This window comes from Sturnira hondurensis, unplaced genomic scaffold (genome assembly GCF_014824575.4).
Source record: "Sturnira hondurensis isolate 20B ecotype Veracruz unplaced genomic scaffold, ASM1482457v3 Scaffold0013931, whole genome shotgun sequence".
In the NCBI taxonomy this organism is placed as follows: domain Eukaryota; kingdom Metazoa; phylum Chordata; class Mammalia; order Chiroptera; family Phyllostomidae; genus Sturnira; species Sturnira hondurensis.
Window position 1 is genome coordinate 2,765,097 of NW_028086562.1, and position 20,320 is coordinate 2,785,416.

At 63.8% G+C, this 20,320-nt stretch overlaps 1 protein-coding gene across 1 annotated transcript in view; it reads right to left on the reverse strand.

The window, feature by feature from the left end:
* AJAP1 (adherens junctions associated protein 1) overlaps nt 1-15,545 on the reverse strand; it is an 82,477-nt gene extending 66,932 nt beyond the window's left edge. The window contains exon 1 of the mRNA XM_037062100.1: nt 15,406-15,545. Within this exon, the coding sequence (XP_036917995.1) occupies nt 15,406-15,434 (29 nt within the window). The 5' untranslated portion in view covers nt 15,435-15,545. The remainder of the gene's footprint in view (nt 1-15,405) is intronic.
* Nucleotides 15,546-20,320: the final 4,775 nt, after the last annotated feature.

Consider the following 20,320-nt stretch of genomic DNA (forward strand, 5'->3'; position numbering starts at 1 on the left):
GCACCTGGAGGTCACGGGGCCGAGCCTGCGCAAAACCAGCCTCCATCCTCGCAGGCCCAGGACTAAGCCCGACTGCACACGGCCCCCAGACTCATGGTGGTGGCGTTTTTTTTCCTCTGGAGACGCCTGGGGCTCTTTTCTATCACAGTGACTTGGGTCCCAATAACCTGAGTGGCATTTGACAGCCGTAGGGTCCAGCTGCGGGAGGTCGACATGACTCCAACGCCCTTCCACCCGGTGTGGCCATCACATGCTCCACGCCAACCCCCACGGTAATCCGTACCCCCCGAGATGCCCCAGCTCCTTAGCCTGAACATACCAACCACAACACGGTCCCCGAGCAGCTCTGTGAGTCTCAAACCAGCCGTGCAAACCAGGGGTGGCGGGTGAGGGTCCCGTGAGGACTCCACTGCCTGGGAAGCGTGGGGCTTGTGACAGAGTTGTCCCCACAGGGCTTGAATGGACCTGGGGTCCCATTCCCAGGAAAACAGGCTCCAACCAGCTCAGGCTCCCCGTGTCCCACTGGTCACCCAGGGATCCCGTCATGTTCACATTCCAGATTTACACAAGCAGAACGAATAGCAGCCAATATCTTTTGGACGAGAAGCACACTAATGAGGTTTCCACGTCACCGGTCCGTGTCCCTTGGTGACCAGAGGGGACGGCGGGGGCACAGGTGGGGAGGGGCGTGTGGAGGAGGACTCGAGGACTGGAGAGGCCTCTCCCCTCCACCTCCTCGGGGAGCCCAGGACGCCACAGCCACGCTGCGCCTGCCGCCCAGGCCAGGTGGGTGGAATGATCCAGGCTCCCAGCCTCTGAGGCAGGGGGAGGGGCAGGGGGGATGCTGTACTCACCCCCCACCGTGACAGGTCTGAGTTCCTCCTAACGGGGGGGGGGGGAGGGGGCTGTGGTCATTTTATGAGGACCGTCATCCTGTCGATAGAGCCATAATTCTGCCTTGTACCACAGCTTTTTCTGGAAAAGGTGTCAAATCCCCCACGTCGCCTCACAGCCGAGAAGCACGGCGGAGACAGCGCAGGGGACAGGGAGTGGCCAAAGTCTGAGTCTCCGGCAACTGGCAGCCCCACAGAGAAGCGACGGAGGGTCCAGGATCTTTTCTCAAATGACCTGCCCGCCAGGACGCCCCTTAAATGACGTTCTCCCAAGACTTAAATCCCCCGTGTGAAATCCAAACATGTCCTGTGGCCATGTTTGGACATGAACGCTACCAGCTTGTGACTCGGTGGGACTCGGGGTGAAGCCCACCAACAGCAGCAGTTTTTCAGGCCTCCGTGAGCTTCAGTCTCTCCCTGGAGACGAGGGAGGGGTCACAAAAGGCAGACAGAGCCCAGAGAAGCCTGGCCACCATCCTGCCGGGGCTGCTGGCCCAGACTTCAATGATGTGAGGGAAGGGTGGGGCGGCCGCCCACTCTCTGGGGGCCCCCCCACCCAGGACTGGGGCTGGGCAGGTCCCGAGGGGAGTCCGCGGGCGATGGGGTTCTGCTGACTCTGCACCACCTTAGACGAGTCGCTCAAATTGCCCTGCCTCAGTTTACCCGTGCAGACACGTGCACACACAAGGGCAGCTCTCTTTCCGAGGGACTGTAAGAAAGGAGCTTCTAGCTTCACGGCCACAGGGACACAGGCATCAGCGACCTGAGGGACGCCACCTGGAGAGCAGACAGCCGCACCCTGAAGTCTTTCACGTCCCGGGCCAGCATCTCCCAGGGGCACTTGTGAGGGAGAGCAGAGCAGGCGAGGGCAGCTGACTGCAGCCCCGCCCCCAAGCTCCTCCCACCTGGAGTTCCCTGGCTGGGGGCCCCACCCAGAGCTCGGGCCCTGGTTTTCCGATCACCCTCCACTGGGCCCAGGGCCCAGAGGGGCTGCCTGACCCGCCAGGTCACAGGCTCTGCCCAGGGTGCCCCCCCCAAGGTGTACTGGCTGCCCTGACTCAGTGGCCCCTGTTCCCACCTCCCTCCCCAGGGCCTGTCTTCCTGGTTCCAGCTGCACACACCTGCCGGGGGCTTCCCAGGATTCAGTGCTTCCCAGGCCGCACAAAGAAGCCGGAGTCTGGCTGGGCAGTCCAGGCCCCCACACTCTGGCCCCACCCACCTTCCCAGGCCCCCCTATCCCACTGCCCCCCACACAGCTTCCTCCCTGCTATGGAGAGATGGACCCCAATATCCCTGCTCTGCCCACTCCTGGCATAAAGCTCCCCTGCAGCAGGGGACCCGGGGGAGAGCCCCCGGCCAGTCATTTCAGCGCAGGGCGTCTCCGTGTCCCCTTTCTGCAGGAAGCCTTCCCAGCGCGCCAGGTAAAGCTACCTGCCCCTTCCTCTCGGCTCCTGCCATTCTGCCTGCACCCCTTCTCCCACTCCCCTAAAGGTTCCCGTGAGCGCCATCAAGGGCCCCTCCGGCTCAGCACCCGGCACAGCACCCGTGTCCAGCAGGCTCTCCATCCGCACCTGCTGAATGAAGCCAGTGCAGGGAACCCTTCCTGGGCCCAAGGCCCAGAGCCAGCCTGGGCTGCGGTCCCGGGCCAGCTGACCTCTGGGTGACCACCCAGGTGTCTGGTGCTGAGCCACCGGAGCCCTGACCTGGCCAGGGACCCGGGGCAGGAGAAGCCAGATGACAGACGGCGGTGACGTGAGGTGGGGCTCAGGTTTCCAGAACGCCGGGTCTCTGTGATGACAGCCAAATTAGCCTGAGAACGCCGAGCGGAGGGGGCGCCTGGAGCACGAGAGCTGATGCCCCCAGACAGAAATGGGCAGTGGGGAGCCGGTGCCAGGCTAAGGTCCAGAGCCCGCAGGGCCCGAAAATCCGTGGGGGGCAGTGGCACCGTGGCTTCCGGCCCTGGCCCTTGATGGGGCCTCTCCTTCGACGTGAAACGCGGCGTCACAGAAATGAACACGCTTCCCCCGTCTAGCCTAGTTGGGTCCCTAAAGAAGCCACGCTTTTGGACGGAAGCCACCATGTGCCCAGATGGGGGGGCACCGTGTTCTTCCATGTGTGGGAACCGTCCAGAAGGTTCTCCTCACAGCACAGAAGGGGTAGACACTGTGCGAGAAGCAGGTCCCCCCCTCAGGAGGGTAAGGGACTCGGTCCCAAGTGCCAGAGTGGTTCGGGGTCTCGTCACACACAACACGCAGAATAGAACGCCCCTGCCTGGCAGTGTTCTCTTTTATAGAAAGTCGCTCTCAGCAACGGTGGGTGTGTGTTAAGGAAGGCCATGGGTGCCCAGGTAGTTCCTCCCCCTCTGCCTCTCTCGGCTTCTCCCGATAATTTCGGGGGCGTGACCCGTGGGGGAACATTCGCATTTGGTCCCAGCGACCATCGGTCCTGGAGGGGGGCCGCGGCACGCAAGGCAAAGCCGAGAGACGATAGTTAGATGCTGAGCCGAGGAGGGTGTTGCCTAAAGGGATGAGCCCAGGCGTGGACCTGACCTCACCATCTCCAAACCACGGGCACCGCCCAGCGCCGTCCTCGACCTGAGGACCACGTTCCCGACCCGCTGCAGCAGGAGGGTGCGGCAGCCACCCTGGGGTGCATCCCTTCCTCTGTGGCCGCCCTTGGCCTGTCCTGCAGGCCTGGGAGCACCCAGAGGTCGGGAATGGCCCTTCATCTCTGTGTCCTGGGCTCCCGTGTGCGCTCCGCTAGGAGCCAGGCAGGAAGGAGGTCGGCCCGGCGTGCCGGGCACAGTCCCTAGTTGCACCGCTGTCCCCGGCCAGTGGCTGTGGTGCCCCTCAAACACACCCACCCCCACTTGTCTCTGGACTGGGGAGAGCAGGATAAATGGAACAGAGGGCAGCCCTGGGCTGGGCGGCCTGGGTGTGCACCCCGGCTCTGCCGCCGACTGGGCATGGGACCCACTCCTCCTCCGGGTACCTCCCTGGAGAAAGGAGACCGACAACTACCTCCAACCCAGCAACGTCGTGGGGGTGAGTTAAGATGCGTCCAGTGCTCAGAACAGAGCCTGGTCTGTAGTGGGCACTAATGTCACCCATGGGCCTCTGCAGTGGTGGAGGTGAGCCGCCCGAGACTACCGACAAGCCCAGCCTTCAGTCCTGCTGGGTGAAGGGGCACTTGGGACACGTGGGCAGCCCCCTCCCAGCCCATGCCCAGAGCAGAGACGACGAGCCATCTTCAGGCACTTGTCCCTCTCTGAGCCACAAGGAGAGTTAAGAGTCCTTCTCAACACAGAGCTCGGCCAGCGAAGAAGCAGGCCTTGGCCCCAGAGTCGAGACCTCTTCCCCATCCCTGGTCCAGGGAGCGCCTGCTCCTGACGCCAGCTGATGGGTCTGCATCTGAAGCCAAGACCCTCCAGGGCTGGGTGGGCCAGGACTCAAGGTCCGCATGCACAGGGCCCACCAGGGATGGTTGCATCAGCTTCCTGAAGGCTCCCTGCTCCCCGTGGAATGGTCCCCACCTTGGAGCGCCTCGGCAGGTGGAGGAACCCCTGGCTCGTGAGCTGCGGCGTCCAGGACACAGCACAACCTCTTCCCCAGGGAAGCTTCCGGTGAGCGCTGCCCTGCACTCTTGAACCTGCCATGGCCTCCTTGAAATCAGCACCCTGAAGCCCTTTGCTGTGATTTGTTCCAGGAAGGTGGCCATCCCTGACCACCGTACCATGGAAGAGAACACTCGACCCGAGATCGGCATGGCTGCCCAGCTGTGGCATGTCCAGAAAGGGGCGCGGCTCAGGAGAAAGGAACTTGGGGCAACACCGACGGCCCTCGAGGCCAGGGCGCCCAGGGAGGCCTGACTGTCGGTTGGTAGCTCGAGGGGTCTCACTGGGGTGGGGGGACGTTCCACACCCGGGCTACGGGATGGCCTCACACGGGGCGAACTCACTGAAGGTCCCTGAAGGGCACCCTGGAAACGGCTGGGCATTGTGGGCGGCAGAGCACATCCCAGTGAATGCACACTCACACACACACGGCGGGGGGCCCGTCACCCAGAGGTCGCATCCGCCCGGGCTCTGCACTGGGCCCTCGTTCACCCCCACAGCTGGATTTCGAGATGCTCCCAGGAGGGCCTCCTTGGAAGCAGTGACATACTTATTTTTAATTACTAGCTAGGTTGAATACCAGTATCTGTGTCACGGAGATGTTGTCATCCTGTGGTGACACTTCGTTCCTTCCCGGCTGCAAAAGAATCGCTCATGTCGACCGCCCGCCTCTCACCTAGAACTGCAGGTGCCCGGCCCACACAGCCCCGGCGTCACGGCAGCCGGGCCCAGTGAGTGGGGCTGGGCTTGCTTTTGTGTTGCTCTGATTTTCCCCAAAGCGCAGTGTGTGACTGAGGGAGTGAGAAGCCAATTTTACAGAGAAGAAGGGAGCCACACAGGATGGTGAAAACAGTATGCATCGCCCTCATGGCCCATGAAACTGGGGTTCAAATCCCAGCTCTCCCACCCTGGCTAGCTGTGTGACCGCGGACAAATCACCTAACTGCTCTGAGCCTCGCATCCTCCTCTGTAACATGAGGACACAACACCTGCCTCGCAGGGTTGCCACAGAGACCCCGAGGACGGACTGAGACAGTGGGCACCGCTTGGGTCACTCAGCACAAAGCCAGGGTCCCAGGAAGGTCTGGCGGTCTCCCGGGCCCCTCGGAGGTGGGGGAAGGAAGGAGTGGTGGGTCTCATGCCCGGGCGCTCCGGCGCTCAGAGCAGGCTCCGATGCAGCTCTTCCCCTGCCTGCCCAGCGTCATTCCACAGGCGTTCCCCGGGCGTGCGTGCCTATGGACGTGCCCACGTGCGCGCTCCGCTGTCACAAAGCCCGAGGTGACGAGAGCAAAGCTGGTCTGCCTCACAACCGCAGAGTCCCCTGCCCTCCTGATCTGGACACCAGAAACCCGCTGTCTCTGCGCTTGACTTCGCCTCCCCAGGGCGTGGAGCTGAGGCCCCTCCACGCGGGGAAGGAAAGTGGAGCTGGCCCCACGCAGGCTGCTCCACTTCCGGAGCTGACCTGGTTTGCAGGCGGCCCTGGGCAGCCTTCGTACCCAGCGAGCACCCACCGGTCGTTTGTTACTGTCAGCGGCCACGGGCCTTCTGGAAACTGGGGCAGAATCCCTCCACCGCCAACTTCGCCACGGGGCAACTGTGTCACCCCTCCCTCATCTCCACGTCCCTTGGAGCTGCAGTTAAGTCCGAGGGCGGGTCCCAAAGAGGTCACACTCACGTCCCAAACAGACAACCGGTGCTGATCTCTGGCATTGGGCTAGAGAGTCTCCGTCTTTTTAATCAAAGTGTTTACTGCCGGGTCATTGTGGATTCACGAGTGCAGTCGGGTGTCACACAGCCGGTCCCGTGGACGCCTTCCCTCGTCCCCCAGCGGCAACATCGCCGGAGAGTTGCTGTGCAGTGTGCCACCGTGTCCCACCGTCGACACCGGTGGGCACCCAGCGTGTGCCACCCTCGACCACTGCGAACAAGGCTGCCGTGAACACGTGTGTGCTGGTCCGTGTGAGGACACATGCTTCGAGTCTCTGGCCTCAGCACCCACAAGGGAAATGCACCCCCCGCAGGGCAGTGGCCCTTCCCCTGTCGGAAGACAACGCCAGCCTGCTTTCCGGACGGGCTGTGACATGTCCCCGCCACCAGCCCTGCCTGGCCAGCCCCTCCGCGTCCTGGCCAGCGCGGTGTCCCTGCCACCTTCTATCTTGGCTCCCCGACGGGGGACGTGCTGGCTCGCTGCGGGGTGCAGTTGCGTTTCTGGAACAGTTAGTGACGTTGAGCGCCTCCCCACAGGCTGTTTTTCCGTCTCAACATCCTCCTTGGTGAGATGTCCCTGCAAGGCTTTTGCCTGTTTCTGACTAGATTGTCTGAGTTTTTCAAACAAATGTGGAAGCTCTACTTCCTGGTTTTCACGGCCGAGGTCTGAGAGCGCATGTAGCTTGAACACTGGTCCTTGTCACATCGGTGGTCTGGCAGCATTCTGTGTCACGGGCAGCTCATCTGCTCATCCTCTCGAGAAAACAGTCTCTGGAAGAGCAAATTTTAAATTTTTGACGAGGTCCAGTGTACTGGTTTTTTTCCTTTTAAGGAATTGGGGTTCCACTGCCGAGTGGAAGAACCCCGCCTAGCCCTGTGTCTTAAATGTGTTCTCCCTAAAAGTTCCGCAGTTCCACGTTGGGCATTGAACCCTGTCACTCACGCCCGGTGAGTCTGCGTGAGGGCAGGGCGTGCACCGAGCTGCCTGTGTGTTTCTGACTGGGAGCGCACGGTGGTTCCCGCACCGTCTGTCGAGAGGCTGTGTCCCCTCGCCGCACTTGAACCTGCGTCAGAGGCTGTCAGGGCGTGTTCGTGGGGGGCTGTTTATGGGTGTTCGGCCTGGGGCCTCTGCCCCCCATCTCCGGCGCTGAGCCATAGAAGGAGCTCGGACAGATTCCTCGCGTTTTATTATTCAGTTTTCAGGCAGCTGCAGCCATGCCAGTTTCTCCCCCAGCAGATTTTAGAAAAATCGTCCCTGCAGGTACAGACGCTCTGCTGTGACTTCAGGAGCCGCGTTAAACCACCACGTCGCTCTGAGGGGACTGACCTCGTGGCACTGTGGGACCCTCGGGTCCAGGACTGGGACGCCTGCCGGTGCACGCAGCCCCACCTCCCCCCGCGGCTGTGCGTTCCCCGCACACAAGTGGTTAGCGTAATGTTTTGTAAAACTCACACCAAAACATTTCCCTTCTGAGTCACTGTCAACAGCGCGGTATTTTTAATTTCAGCGCCCGTGCGCTCATCCCAAGGAGAGACAGAGAATGAAACACAACTCATCCCCGTGCGTTTATCTCGGACCCCACGCCGCTGCTGCACTCCCCAGCCTCTTCGAGAGTCTTTTATAGATCACGAGAGATTTTCTCCACAGATGACCACGTCCTCTCCCCGTATCGGCAAACCCTGTTCCGTTTCTTCCTTCCCGTGTCTCTATCTCCTTTCCTCCCGGCGCCGCGCTGGCCAGAACTTCCAGCGCCACCGGAGCGGGGAGAGCAAACTCCTTCACTCGCTCCTGACCTCCGGGCAGAGCCTCCGGGGTCCCAGCTCTAAGCACGAAGCTAGTGGAAGGCCTGCGTCGGTGTCTTCCACCACTCGGAGTGAGGGCCCCTCCGTCCCAGACACTCCCGGGAGTCCCGTCACGGAGAGGTGTCCGACTCCTCTGCTTGAGCCTTCCCGTATGAGAGCCGCCATGACTGATTTTCCAACATCGAACCATCAGTGCATCCATGGAATAAGCCCCATTGGGCCACGGCATACACATTTCACATACAGCTGACGGGTACTTGCTGATATTTTTGTTAAGGATTTTGGGGGTCCACTCCCCCATGTGACATGGATTTCTAGCTTTCTTTTGGGGGGACGGCCTGGTGTGCCTTTCACAGCAGGACAGTATTGTCATCGGGAAGTGATCGGAGGAGGTCGGCCTTGGACAGCTCTTTCCTGGTGCCAGGACCGCCCGCTGGGGGGGGGGGGGGGGGGGGGCGGCGGGGGGGGGGCGGGCGGGGGGGGGNCCCCGGCATACCCACCCGCAGCCAGGTTCCGACACAGCAAGTTTCAGGCTTTCGTGTTCCGACCCCACCCTGTGAGCACACGACTGGCCTCTGGAGGGGGCGCTTGTTCTCAACGCCGGTCTCTTCTCCTGCAGTTGGAGCTCCTCACCCCCACGGGCCCCCAAACTCCCTGACACACACGGTCACATGCACACACCACATTCACGGCACACACATCACATACACACCCCCACACACCCAGTAGACACCCCCCTCCCCATATCTGTACACACCCCCCACACACGCTCCAACACACACACACACACACACACACACACACACACACCCCTCTATTTCTGGACCAGTGCTCCTGAAAGTGCTCATTCAAACCAGGCCCTGGCAATTCCCGGCCTCTCGTGCCCCCCTCGCGTGGGCTGTCAACATGGGGGATGGGTGCTGGGGTGCGAGGGAGTGAGGGAAGGCCCTGCCCTGGGGCGGGTCCCGCGAATGTGAGCCCCAGAGGGGCCACCGGGGGCGTCTGCCACCCAGGTGTGCTCGTATGGGGGTCGAGGGCCGTGCCGGACACCTTCGCCCAGGGCAGCCCTCCCCACTGGCAGGGGGCCCGGCCCATCCTGCTCCTGGTCTCACCCCCCCCACCTGATGCCTCTGACATCTGTGTTAGAAGGGGACGGCTCTGTCCCTCTGCCTCAGTCCCCAAACCACTAGGTGACGACCCGGTGTGGGACAGGCCCTACAGGTCCACCTGTCGTACCTCTGTCGAGACTCTGGGACCTTGAAAAGGCAGCGGCTGCCCCCACCCGCCCCCCGGGCTGCCTCTGGGCGTGGCCAGGCCCCGGGTGGGTGTCCACTGCAGAATCAGGAGGGCCAGGGCCGGGCTGCCCTCCTGGGAGCCCAAGCCATCGGAGCGCGCTGCCAAGGAAGCCTCGGCGGGGGCGCGGGCTTGACCACACTGGCCCCCCCCACGCCAGCGTCCACAGGAGAGTGCCCGGCACGGCAGCGGTGAGCCCCGCGGGCTCCGGAGCACCCCGAGAGGGCACTGAGAGAATAGACTGTACCCCTGACTTCAAGGACCTAGCACAGGGTGAGACGTGTACTTGACACTTCTCAGCGCTTCCTCTGGATCCCACGTTGAAATCGGGAACATTCTGTCTACCTTGGGTTAAACCAAACAGCGCATCAAAGTTGATCTCACCTCTTTCTTTCTGATAACGGGGCGACTGGAAATTTTCAAAATATGAACGTACCCTAGCTGTACCGGGCAGCCCCGGTCTCCACCCTGATAAAAAGGAGCTCCGCCCCACGCGCTCCCCGCCACACGGGTCACACCTGCCCGTTGCAGACTCTGCACGGTGCCGGCCCACGGTCGGCAGCTCTCCAGAGCAGAAACGGAGTAGAAGTGCGTGCGCCGTGAGTGACAGCAGAGACTGGGGCGTTCTCCCTCCTGCCTGTCACCAACCGCTCTCGGCATCTGCCCACCCACCCGCCCACCCACGGCCTCGCGCTCCAACCAGAACCTTCTCCTTCCGAGACTCCGGCTCTGTCTCTAGTTAAACTCGTCCTAGTCCCCAGCAGGTGACCACACCGTCTCGGTCCCCGAGCCAGCTGAGGGGAAGGGACAACCACGGCCGCACTGGACGGCTGGCACATTCGCCTTCCACGCCCAGAGCCCCCCGCCAAGTCTCCCTGTTCCCCCTGGATGGCACCTTTGCCCCCCATCCCACTACCAGACATGTGCCACCCACCTTCACGTTCTCTCCCCATTTGCACCCACCTTTCCTCCAGAACAGTGAAAAATGGGGTGTTCTAGCTCCTACTGAACTGATAATGACTGAAAGAGTGCCTTGGCATAATGTTTCCTGAACATGTCTGCCTTCCAATTATAACCCAATCAAGCCAAAGGAATGAATCTCTAATGGTGGAATTCTGAGTACCTGTATGCCAGGCTGAAGAAGAGATATATCTGCTTGAGTCAGAACAGGGCCTACCCTGAAGACTGGCCTTGGCTGGGCATTCCTTTCCCGGCTCTCACTGTGACATCAGGGATGAGTGACCACAAGGACAAGCCTCAGCACCTCAAGGGCACTGTGCCATGTGGACACACCCACTCATCCACAGACATCTCCTGAGTGTCCCCTATGCACCAGGCACTCTTTTCAGGAGTCAGTGAAAAATGGGGCACAGGCCCCGCCCAGAGGCCGACGCTCCGGTCCACTGCAAAGTGGACACACTGCCAGCCACGAGGCCCTGGCCCCGCTGCCATGCTCTCCCCTCTAGAAGCCCTAGAGGTCACACACAGCCAAGCATGATGCTCCTCAGCAGCCGTGCCGCCCAGGCAACTGCCCACTTGGGGCTGGAAGCGCCAGGAAGGCAGAGAGGCAGCGGCCTCGCCAGGACAGCCCTCCTTGGCTGGCCACCGAGAGAAAGTGCCACAGCTGGCAGAAGTCCCAGTGAGTGGACCGAACCAGCAGAGGGGACGGCGGGCTGGGGGGGGGTGTGTGGCGCAGATGGACCCGGCACGGCTGCCACGAATCTGTCTCTGGGTGGCGGGCGATAAGACACGAAGGGACACAGTGCGGGCATTGAGTGGGGACGCAAACACAAGCCCCGCCCCTCTCCTCCCCACCCCCCCACCCCCCGTTGGTCCCCTGGCAGGACCCTTGACTAACACGTCGGCCCACCCCTCCCAGTTCTCTGTGGGTGACAGAGGAGACATTTATCAACTACAAGGACCCGGCAGGTGAATGGTGGGCTTCTGGTCTCTCATGGTCCCCAGGGCGCTTTCGAACGTGAGAGAATCTGGAAAGGATCTGGAGCTCAGCGCAGCCCGTTAGCTCGGCTGAGCTGAGGCTGCTGGGAGGGGACTGCACAGCCAGCCCAGCCCTGGCCTTGGCAACAGCCGGGGACGGAGTCCTCACTGCTCTCTCCTGAAGGGGCTTTGGGGGTGACGCGGAAGCGCCATCCTGTTCCTGGGGGGTTGCTGGGGTGCAGAGGGTCCCCCCCGACCAGGGGCTGGAGCGGCCAGGCCTCAGGAGGCAGATCTGACCCAGTCCAGACATAGGTGGACGTCCAGGTGGCCAGGGCCCCCACCCAAGGGCCCCCGGGGCTCTGGCAGGCCCCACGCAGCCTCTGACTTTCTATGAACGGCAGGCCGGTCTGAGTTACGTAACCGCCACTCCCCACTCGGCCTCTGACTTGCCGGCTCTGAGATTCCTGGAAGGGGTCTCAGAGAGCGGTCCGCTGGCTGCCTGGTCTGCGCCCTCCAGGGAGGCCCCGCCCCCGCCTCTCGCCCCCCTCCCCGGTCTGATTGGCATCGGGCAGGAGGAACCCTCTCGAGCCAGACTTCAAACACGAAAATCTAGATCAAGGATATATTTGGCTTTCCGAGCTAATCTGCACATCAGCCTGGTCTCCACTGACTTGTAACCCTTTGAAGGAAACTGGGCAACTACGCGTGGAAGGCAGGTGATTCGTACGCAGCCCCGGACAGCAGCCCCAGGGTTCTAGAAGGCTCCGCAGCGCCGTGCGGGCTAGTCGGGTTGGGGCCTGGCATCTACCCACTTCACCATGACCCGGAGTGCTGCCTCGCCCACACGCCCGGGCACCGTGGGGCCTGCCCACCAAGAGTGCGAAGACTCAGCCCAGCCCACTTCTGCCAAACACCTTGATGGTGCCCAGCTCAGTGGGTGGGGACGAGGAGGCTGCACGGGGTGCTGCCACTCCACACCACCCAAGTGACCGGGGCCAGGAAGAGGCGCCAGCAGCGGGAAAGCAAGCTGAGCCCTCTCCAGGGACCAGAGGATGGACAGACAACTCAGCAGGGGCTGTCCAAGCTGCCGGCCCTGCTCCTTACTTATCATCTTCCTCCAAGCACAGACCGAAAGAAAGCAGGTGATTAAAATAAATCAACAGAAGGGACAGACTGGGAGGAGCCTGCTGCCCCCTCCTGCACTTGGACAGTGGCTCCCCGGGGGGGCGGGGCGCTTGAGGGTAAGGGGCGCACTAACGTGGTGGAAAGATTTGAGCTGCCTCCTAAAATGGCGATTCGTTCCAGCGTCATTGTCCCTGATAAGAATCCCAGCCACGACGCCCCGTGGATCCCAGCTGCAAACGTGGGCATGGGCAGGGCTCGCTGGAGGGCCCTGTCTGTGGACAGAGCGTCTGACCAGGCTCCGGAGTCACTGGAGGACTCCACGGGCAGGGCTGCTGACAGCCGACCCACGGGGGCTCCCTGCGGCAAGGCTCCGAGGTGGCTCCTCGTGCTCGGGGAACTGCAAAGTGCCCGGTGAAAGAAAAGTGTGTGACATGACGTTGTCATACCCCCACCCCCACTGCAGCCGCACCCCAGGGCCTCCCAGACAGAAGGGGTCGCAGAGCCAGAGGGGAGGGCAGACAGAGCAACGCCAGGGAACAGGAGGAAGCAGCCACTGTGGCTGGGCAGTGCATTCCTGAGGACAAAAGCCTGGCACTCACCAGGCCCCGGACAGGCAGCAGAGGTGCTCACCAAGGAGGCTCACTCGGAACCGGGGGTGCTGCTGAGTAAGCAGCACCCCCAGCTGCCCCCGGTGCTCAGGGAGGTCGGCCTCCGTCCAGGGCGGCTGGGCGCACTGCTGGCCGCCTTCAGGGGCCACCTGGACCCGAGTTCTGGCAAGGCCTTCAGAGCTTTGCTCCAACTCCTCCCCCCTCCCCTGAAAAGCCTCTGGTCGGATTCCCCTCCAAGAAGGAGAGGCTCCCTGCAGGGCTCCCCTCAAAAGCAGAAGCAAAACACCAGGCCCAGGCTGTGTCCCAGAAACCAGAGCTGACAGCCCCTCACTCAGTGGACACCAGAATCGTCATCCTCTGACCCCTGCACCCCAGGCCCTACATCTGCCTGTCACAGCCAGGCTCCAAGCTGGGCGGCAGGAGGCGGGGTGCTCACCTGGAAGCCAGGGACCCAGCAAAGGCGACTGGCTGACTCCAAGGCAAAAGCACCTTTCGGGTCAGGCCCCCTGGCTCTCAGGGGGCACGAGCGGTGCCCGGCGTGAGGCACGGCCTGTCTGCCGGCTGGGGCCGGCTCTCGCACATGACAGGGCTCTCTGCTGCCAGCCTCCCACACAGGTGACAGCTGGTCCTCAGAGACCCACTCACAGAAAATCTCTTGTGCTAACAGTGAAGGGAGAAAAACAAAAGGTCAAACTTCAAAATCAGCAACAGAACTATTTCCTAAAGCAAAACGCTCGCTGGGGGATGCTTTAGAGGGACTGTGCTCATGAATCCCGGACCAACAGAGAGCTTTCTTCCGTGATATTTACTCTCCTCTCCTCTCATCAGAATGTATTGCTCTTTCAATCCAGCAACTTAGTAATAAAAAAATGTCCGTTCAGATAACTTGCAGGCAGTCAAAGCAAGCAAGTGCCAGACAGCTGAGGAGGGGCTGGGAGGTCGGGCGTGGGGGCCTGCCAGGTCTCCCCAAGGCCGGGGCTCTGGCTGACACCCGAAGGCAGAGGGCAGGGTTCAGGATGGGTCTCGGGCACAGCCTCCTGCTCCATTTTGTCTGCGCCCGGCACCTTATCTGGTGCACGCACACGAACGGATTCAGGCCGAGCTGATGCCCAACACCAGCCGCCTCACCATTCACCTTTCCCAGCCCGCTCAGGCCAGCGAGACCCCGCCTCTCGGAGAAGGGAAGGCAGCTGGCCTTCCAGAGAAAGGCCCGTGATAACGTTTGACAGTTCTCGCTGGCTGTCATAAACAGTCTTTGCCCCAAGTGGGGAATCCTCTCCTGTATCAAGGTAGCTACAAGACGCAGGCAAGCTCCATCCCCTTTCAATTTCTCAAAATCAGGACGCGCACTTGATCCTCCTGGGGGCTCACTCCCCCCGCTGGGACCGGCTGGCGGCGGGGGCGGCTCAGGCGGCCGCCCCGGCTTCCTCCCCAACGCGGGAGCGCAGTGCATCCCAGTGGACGAACTCGGGAACCGCACGCTGGCTCTAGCCGCCTCCGCCGGCGTCCTCTGGGCTCTCGCTGGCGACCTGGGACCCAGCGCACCAGCTCCGCGGAGCCCCAGCAAGAGGGCTCGGGCTCGGAGGCGGCCTGCCCCGCCAGGGCTCAGCTGTGCCACGCTCAGCACTCAACGGCCATGGGCAAGGGTTGAAACCGGAGCGCCCACGCAGGCGGGCAAAGTTTGCGAAAAGGGGGCTTCTTGGGCACCCCCCACGAGGGGCTAGAAGCCCCATTCCAGCTAGCCCTGGAGTCTGAGACACAGACAAGCCCCGGGGCTCTCCCACGGGTGTTTCAGTATGTAGCTGGGGGGGAGGTGCCTGCTTGAGCTCCCCTAGAACCCCAGCATCTCGCGCCCCAGCTGCCCGTCAGCTGTGCGCTCCCATGGAGCCCAGAGGTCACAGACAAACAGCTGGATAGGCAGCTGGAAACCCAGGAGGCCCCTGCTCAGCCCTGGAGCCCAGAGAGAGACGAAACACGGGCTTGGAGGCTGCGTTTGCTTTCCTCCAACTCTGCCTGCCGAGCTCTCGCCCGGAGCGCGGAGCTCTGGCTTTCCCCATCAGCCCCAGCCCCCGCCCTGGGTCCACAGCCCGCCGCTCCCAGCCGCCGGCGTCTCGCTCCCGGCTCGGGGAAGAGGCGCGCCGGGGCGGTCGGCCAGGACACTGCGCTGCTGACGCCTCGAGGTGTCGGCGCCGCTGCCCGGACCCCAGGCGCGCGGAGCCCAGGAGAGTGGGCCGCTCCCTGCGGAGCCGATGGGCTCTGAGCTCCAGACTGGCGCCCCGACCCGGCTCCCGGTGCACTCCGTTGGCCGCTCGCGGGGAGCGGCGGGGAAGGAGTCCCTTTATTTGCAACACTGAGGAAAGCGCCCTTTCGCCCAGCCCGGCACCCACGCGCCCACCCTCACCAGGGCGCTGGCCGGGTCGCTCACCTGAGTCCTAAAAGCTGTTGAATCCACATGGTCACGTTTGGGGGAGCGGAGCCTCAGACCTTGCTCGCCCCGGCCATCTGCGCGGCGCCCGATCCCGCTCGCTTTCGTCCCGCGGCGCCGGTCTCTGGCTCTTGGTCCGCCGCCCGCCGCCCGCTGGCCGCGGGGCGCAGAGCGAGTCAGAGCACGGCCGCGCGGGGCTCCATGCCGGCCGGCGCGCCGCCGCCGTTGGGGCGCATGGCTCAGGCTGGGCGGCCCGCGGGGGCGCACATCCTCCGGCCGAGGCGTGGAGCTCGCGGCCCCCTCTGGGGGAGACCCAGCGAAGGCAGCGGCGAGGCCTGCGGGGAAGGGGCAGGCTGGCCTGGGAGAGGGACGCACTCCTGCGCTGCAGCCGCGCCGAGAGGGTCGCAGGACCAGCGGCTTCGCCCTCCGGGGCGGCGAGGAGAGAGGCCGGGCAGCGCCGCCGCGAACGGTGCGTGTCTTTAGCCTCTAGTCCGAGCTCTGCGCCGAGGGGGCGGTGTAGCCCGGGATCCGGGGAGGCGGTGAATCGAGAGGATCCGCGCGCCACCGGGCCAGGGGGCTCTGCCCGGGCTCTGTCGCGGGTCCGCACAGCCTGAGTTGGCCGGGGGCACCGTCTGAGCTCTTGCAGACGGCCGCTGCGCCGGAGGCGGGCAGGAGGCGGGCACGGGAGGCGCGCGGGGCGAGGGCGCCGTGGAGCGCGGGGCGTGGGGACGCGCGGCGGCGGCGCGGCGGCGTGGAGGCGCGCGGGGATCCCGGGGCCCCGCTGCCCGCGCCCACCGCGCCCGCCGCAGAGCCGCCTCCTTCCGTGCGTCTGCCTCTCCGCACACTTGCCCCCGCCTCCCCGAGCGGGTCCCAACTCCGCCCGCTTGGCCCGGCTCACGTCACCCGCTTCCCCGCCCCTCGAACTGGAGCTCCAGCGCCCTGTCCGGCCCCGGCTGCCGTTCTCCGCCCCGCCTCTCGGGGGCCCGACTCGCCGCGCAAGGCTCGGCCCGGCCCGGGCAACACCAGGCGAGCCCTGGCAGCCCCTTGCTTATCCCCAGCTGGTCCGGGTCCCCACCTCGGGAAAGGCCCGAGAGAGGCCGCGGGATCCGATTGGACCGCCGGGCGCCTCCGGGTGGTGTTGCCACGGTAACCAGATGGCTTGCGAGCAGTTCGAAGTTCGTACTCGGTTACCGGCGCGTCCCCTGGACCCGGAGAGCTGCTCTGGGGAAAGACCGTTTCCTCGGGGGCACTTCGGGGGCGCACGGAGAGGGGCTGCGCGAAAAGTCCCCCCGGATGGGGCTGCGCGAGGGGCCCACGCGGCAGTGCATGGGCGGCGGGAGGATGCGCTACTGGGGTTCCTTCTCCTCCCGCTGCCTGGGCCGCTGCCCGGCCTCGGTCTCCGGCTCTGACTGAAGAAGTTCCTGGTCGGAGGGAAGCACCTTCTGCCCCAGGCCAGCCCCTCCCGACTCCCCAAGCATCAACAGGCCCCCCGCGGAGTGCCAGGCAACCCCTGCTGTCCACTTGCTTCTCGGCCAGGCCCTGACTTGGAAGGGGACGGCTGGAGAGCTCCAGGACTCAGCCTTCCATAGTTCACGCCACCCACCACAGGCTGGCTCCCCTGCTTCCCCGACCCGAGACGTCCCGGGCCTCCCTGGCCAGGCCGCAGTGCAAGGCAGTGACCAGCAGAGGAAAGACGCCCGAGGGGGGCCTGGTTCCCTGCGAGAAGTGACAGAAGTCACCGTGGAGGGCCGACCCGCTGGCGTCTGGAGAAACTTCAGGGCCCTGCTTTCCACCCTCGGCGTCCTGCCCTCGAGAGAGTCGCAGCTCGGGGCCCTAGAAATGGTGTGGTGCACACAGTTCTCACCCGGCAAGGGTGGAGTGGGGCCCTGGGCGGGGTCGCTAACTCACAGGGGGCCCGATCCCAGCTGAACTCCGGAGTCACCACAGCACCGCCACCCCCACCGAACCGGCAGGTGCAGCTGGTGCCTGGGGGAGGCGCCCTGTGAGGCCAGGCAGGCCCTTCCTCCCTGGGCCCCCCAGACTCAGGCGCAGAGCAGCGTCCGCTGCCCAGCCAGGACGCTGACTGGCAACCTGCCTCCCCAGGAGGCTGCCAGAGCAAGGGGCAGGAGGCGGGCGAGTGTGGGGGCGCGGCGCCAGCCTCCGCTCGGGCAGACCACGAGCCCCTGTGGGCTGAACCCCAGGGTCCTGGGCCTGTGATTGGACCTCTCTGACCCTCGGCTTCGCCTTCTGTGAAACGTTTTTGTGTTCCCGTCCACACACGGTTTCCTGTAGGGATTCAGAGAGGCGGCCCCAGCACCAGGCCGAGTCAGCCCTTTGCCTGATCTTCCCGGAGGCCCCTCTGCACCCGCCGGGGGGCAGATCCGGGGAAGGGAGGCAGGGCGGTCCCGGAACATCACGCTGGGTCCAGGGTAGCCCGGAGAATGGGGAGGCTGCGTGGCTGCCCTCTAGCGGGACCAAGTGGGAGTGCTGCGTCTGGGAGACCCTCACACAGCCGGAAGAAACCTGGAGGAGGCTGCACGTGGTAGGGGGGCCCCCCCAACCCCCAGCCACTCTGCCCCACTGACCGGTGGGGCAGCCCTTGCGCTGCGAACCCCGCCTCAGGACATTTTTACTGCGTGCCCTAAAATGCACAGGAGGAGGAGGAAGCCAGGATATTGGAATGCACTGTGAACGTTTTAACAGAACGCTTTGATATAGCAATGTGTGTGTTCTTCTTACCACCGCATTAAGTAATTTCTCATCCGCACAGAAAAGTACCGGAATGTGGGTGTGGAGATGCGCAGCCGTGACGGGCCGAGACGTCCGCCCTCTCGGTGACAGGGAAAGGGGACGTTGGACAGTGGCAGGCACCGTCACTGTGGCTGTCTGCTGCGCACATTGTTCCCGGGAGGGAACACGAGCCTGCAGTTCAAGTTCACAGACATAGCGATGCCCCCATCCAAGTGTGAAGACCCTTTGAAGTCTATCCACACACCTGGGGGACCTCGCACCCCAGGGGTGAAGCCAGGGCTACCCAGAGAATCAAGAGGAGCGTCTTCTGAGTACAGACCGGGGGCTGTCCTGTGACAGAGCCCGGAGGGGCCTCAGAGATGGAAGACCACCCAGAAGCTCCCCAAGCGTGTGCAGGCCTTTGTCCTGTGCGGGGAGGGCAGAGGCCCCTCCCCACGCCCCAGCTGGCACACGTGGCCTCACACGAGGCACTCGGTGCATGTCCCTGGGTCCCGAAGGCGGGGAGCTCCAGGCCAGGCCCCGCACAGAGAGTGCCCCCTACTACTGTGTCGTTATTTTCAGCCTGGATGAGAGCGTTGTCATGTGCTACGTGCTGAAAAAAGACGAAACCACAGCTCCCGTTTCCCTGGTGCTGGAACTGCTTTCCTGAACTTGGGAAGCGTCTCAGGTTTGGGGCCGGTTCTCTTTCCTTCTCTCTTGGGAAGAGGGTGAGCGCGTCACTTAGAAGCCAGCATGCAGGCAGCGCACACGCGCGCGCACACCCACACATGCCCCCCCACACACACACACACAGCTGCAGCAGCTGCGAGAGGGAAGCTCTCAGATGTCCCCGCCCTGGGAAGATCTCCAGGCCTCCAGTCCCCTCCCACCCTGCCTGCCCATTGCCCCCCCCCCCAGGTCTGCGCTGCCCTGGGACGGGGCCCCAGGCCTCNCACCCTGCCTGCCCATTGCCCCCCCCCCCCAGGTCTGCGCTGCCCTGGGACGGGGCCCCAGGCCTCTCCAAGCCCCTCCCCTCACCCCACCCCAGCTTCCCAACCTCAAGGTTGCCTGACCCGGCAGGCTCCCTCTTTGAAGCCATTGTCCCAGTGGCCTCACAGACCTGCTGACGGTCAAGTCCCATCGCAAGCCAAAAGGACCTGCCATTGTGCATTTTCCTCCCAGGGAGGCAAGTGTGTCGAAAGCGTGACATTTGCTTAAGTAACTAAGTTTGTGATTTGAAGTGAATAGGAAAGTGCTGATCAAAGTCATCACATGTTCCTTTCCAGCAGTCGCATAGGATCTTCCCTGCCCACCCCCCGCCCCACTTACCAGCACCCTCCCTCACCCCCAGTCAAACTTGGCAGGGGGGTGATGGGGAGGGGGCGGGGCAGGGACTCGGGTCGCTTTTCCTTCCTTCTCCCAGAAGGCTACGCGCCCAGAGACTGGCCTTTCTCCCCTGCATCTTAGCAGCTCCCGGGTGAGGCTGCCCAGGGCTGTGGCCCTCACCCCGCCCCCGCCCCAGGCGGAGTGCCAGGGTCAGGCTGCTGGGCCAGAGGTCAGAGGAGCCGAGAAGCTCCTCAAACACACAGAGGCAAATGACTCACAGGACACTCACGCCCGCAGCCCAGGGAGGGCCGGAGACAGTGCCGGGTCTCTCCTGCCGCTCAAGCAGACGCGTGTTCAGAGAGAGAGAGGCCGTCCTGGCTCGCTCAGGGCAGGCGGCAAGGGGGTGCCGAGCATTTGGCCAGGCCTGGCATGGGGAAAACCCTCACCCAAGGCTGTTCAGGAGTCTCTGTGCTGATAGGTCTTCCTCTTCGGTGTGGGTGGAGAAGAGAGGGCTCATTTGCATTGCAAATTAGAGTGGTACCCTTGGAACCCGCCCCCTGGCACGGGGCCGGGGGTGGGGGGCTTGGGTGTGAAGCTGGAGAGAAGTGGGTGGGTGGGCAGACAGACAGGGAAGCGGGTCAGGGGCTGGGCCAGCCTTGGGGGACGGAGGGGGCGCCTCGGGCCCAGGCGAGTCCCTGCGTTTTGTCCTAACTGTGGCTGGGCCCGCCTGAGGTCGTGTCCTGCACTGTGGTTCCCCCCCAGGGGGGTGGGAGTATTGTGAGAGGTGAGCTGGGGAGCGATGGATGGGTTAGTCGGCTTTGGGCAGGTGGGGTGGGGGCAACTGTGGAGGGGGGTAGCC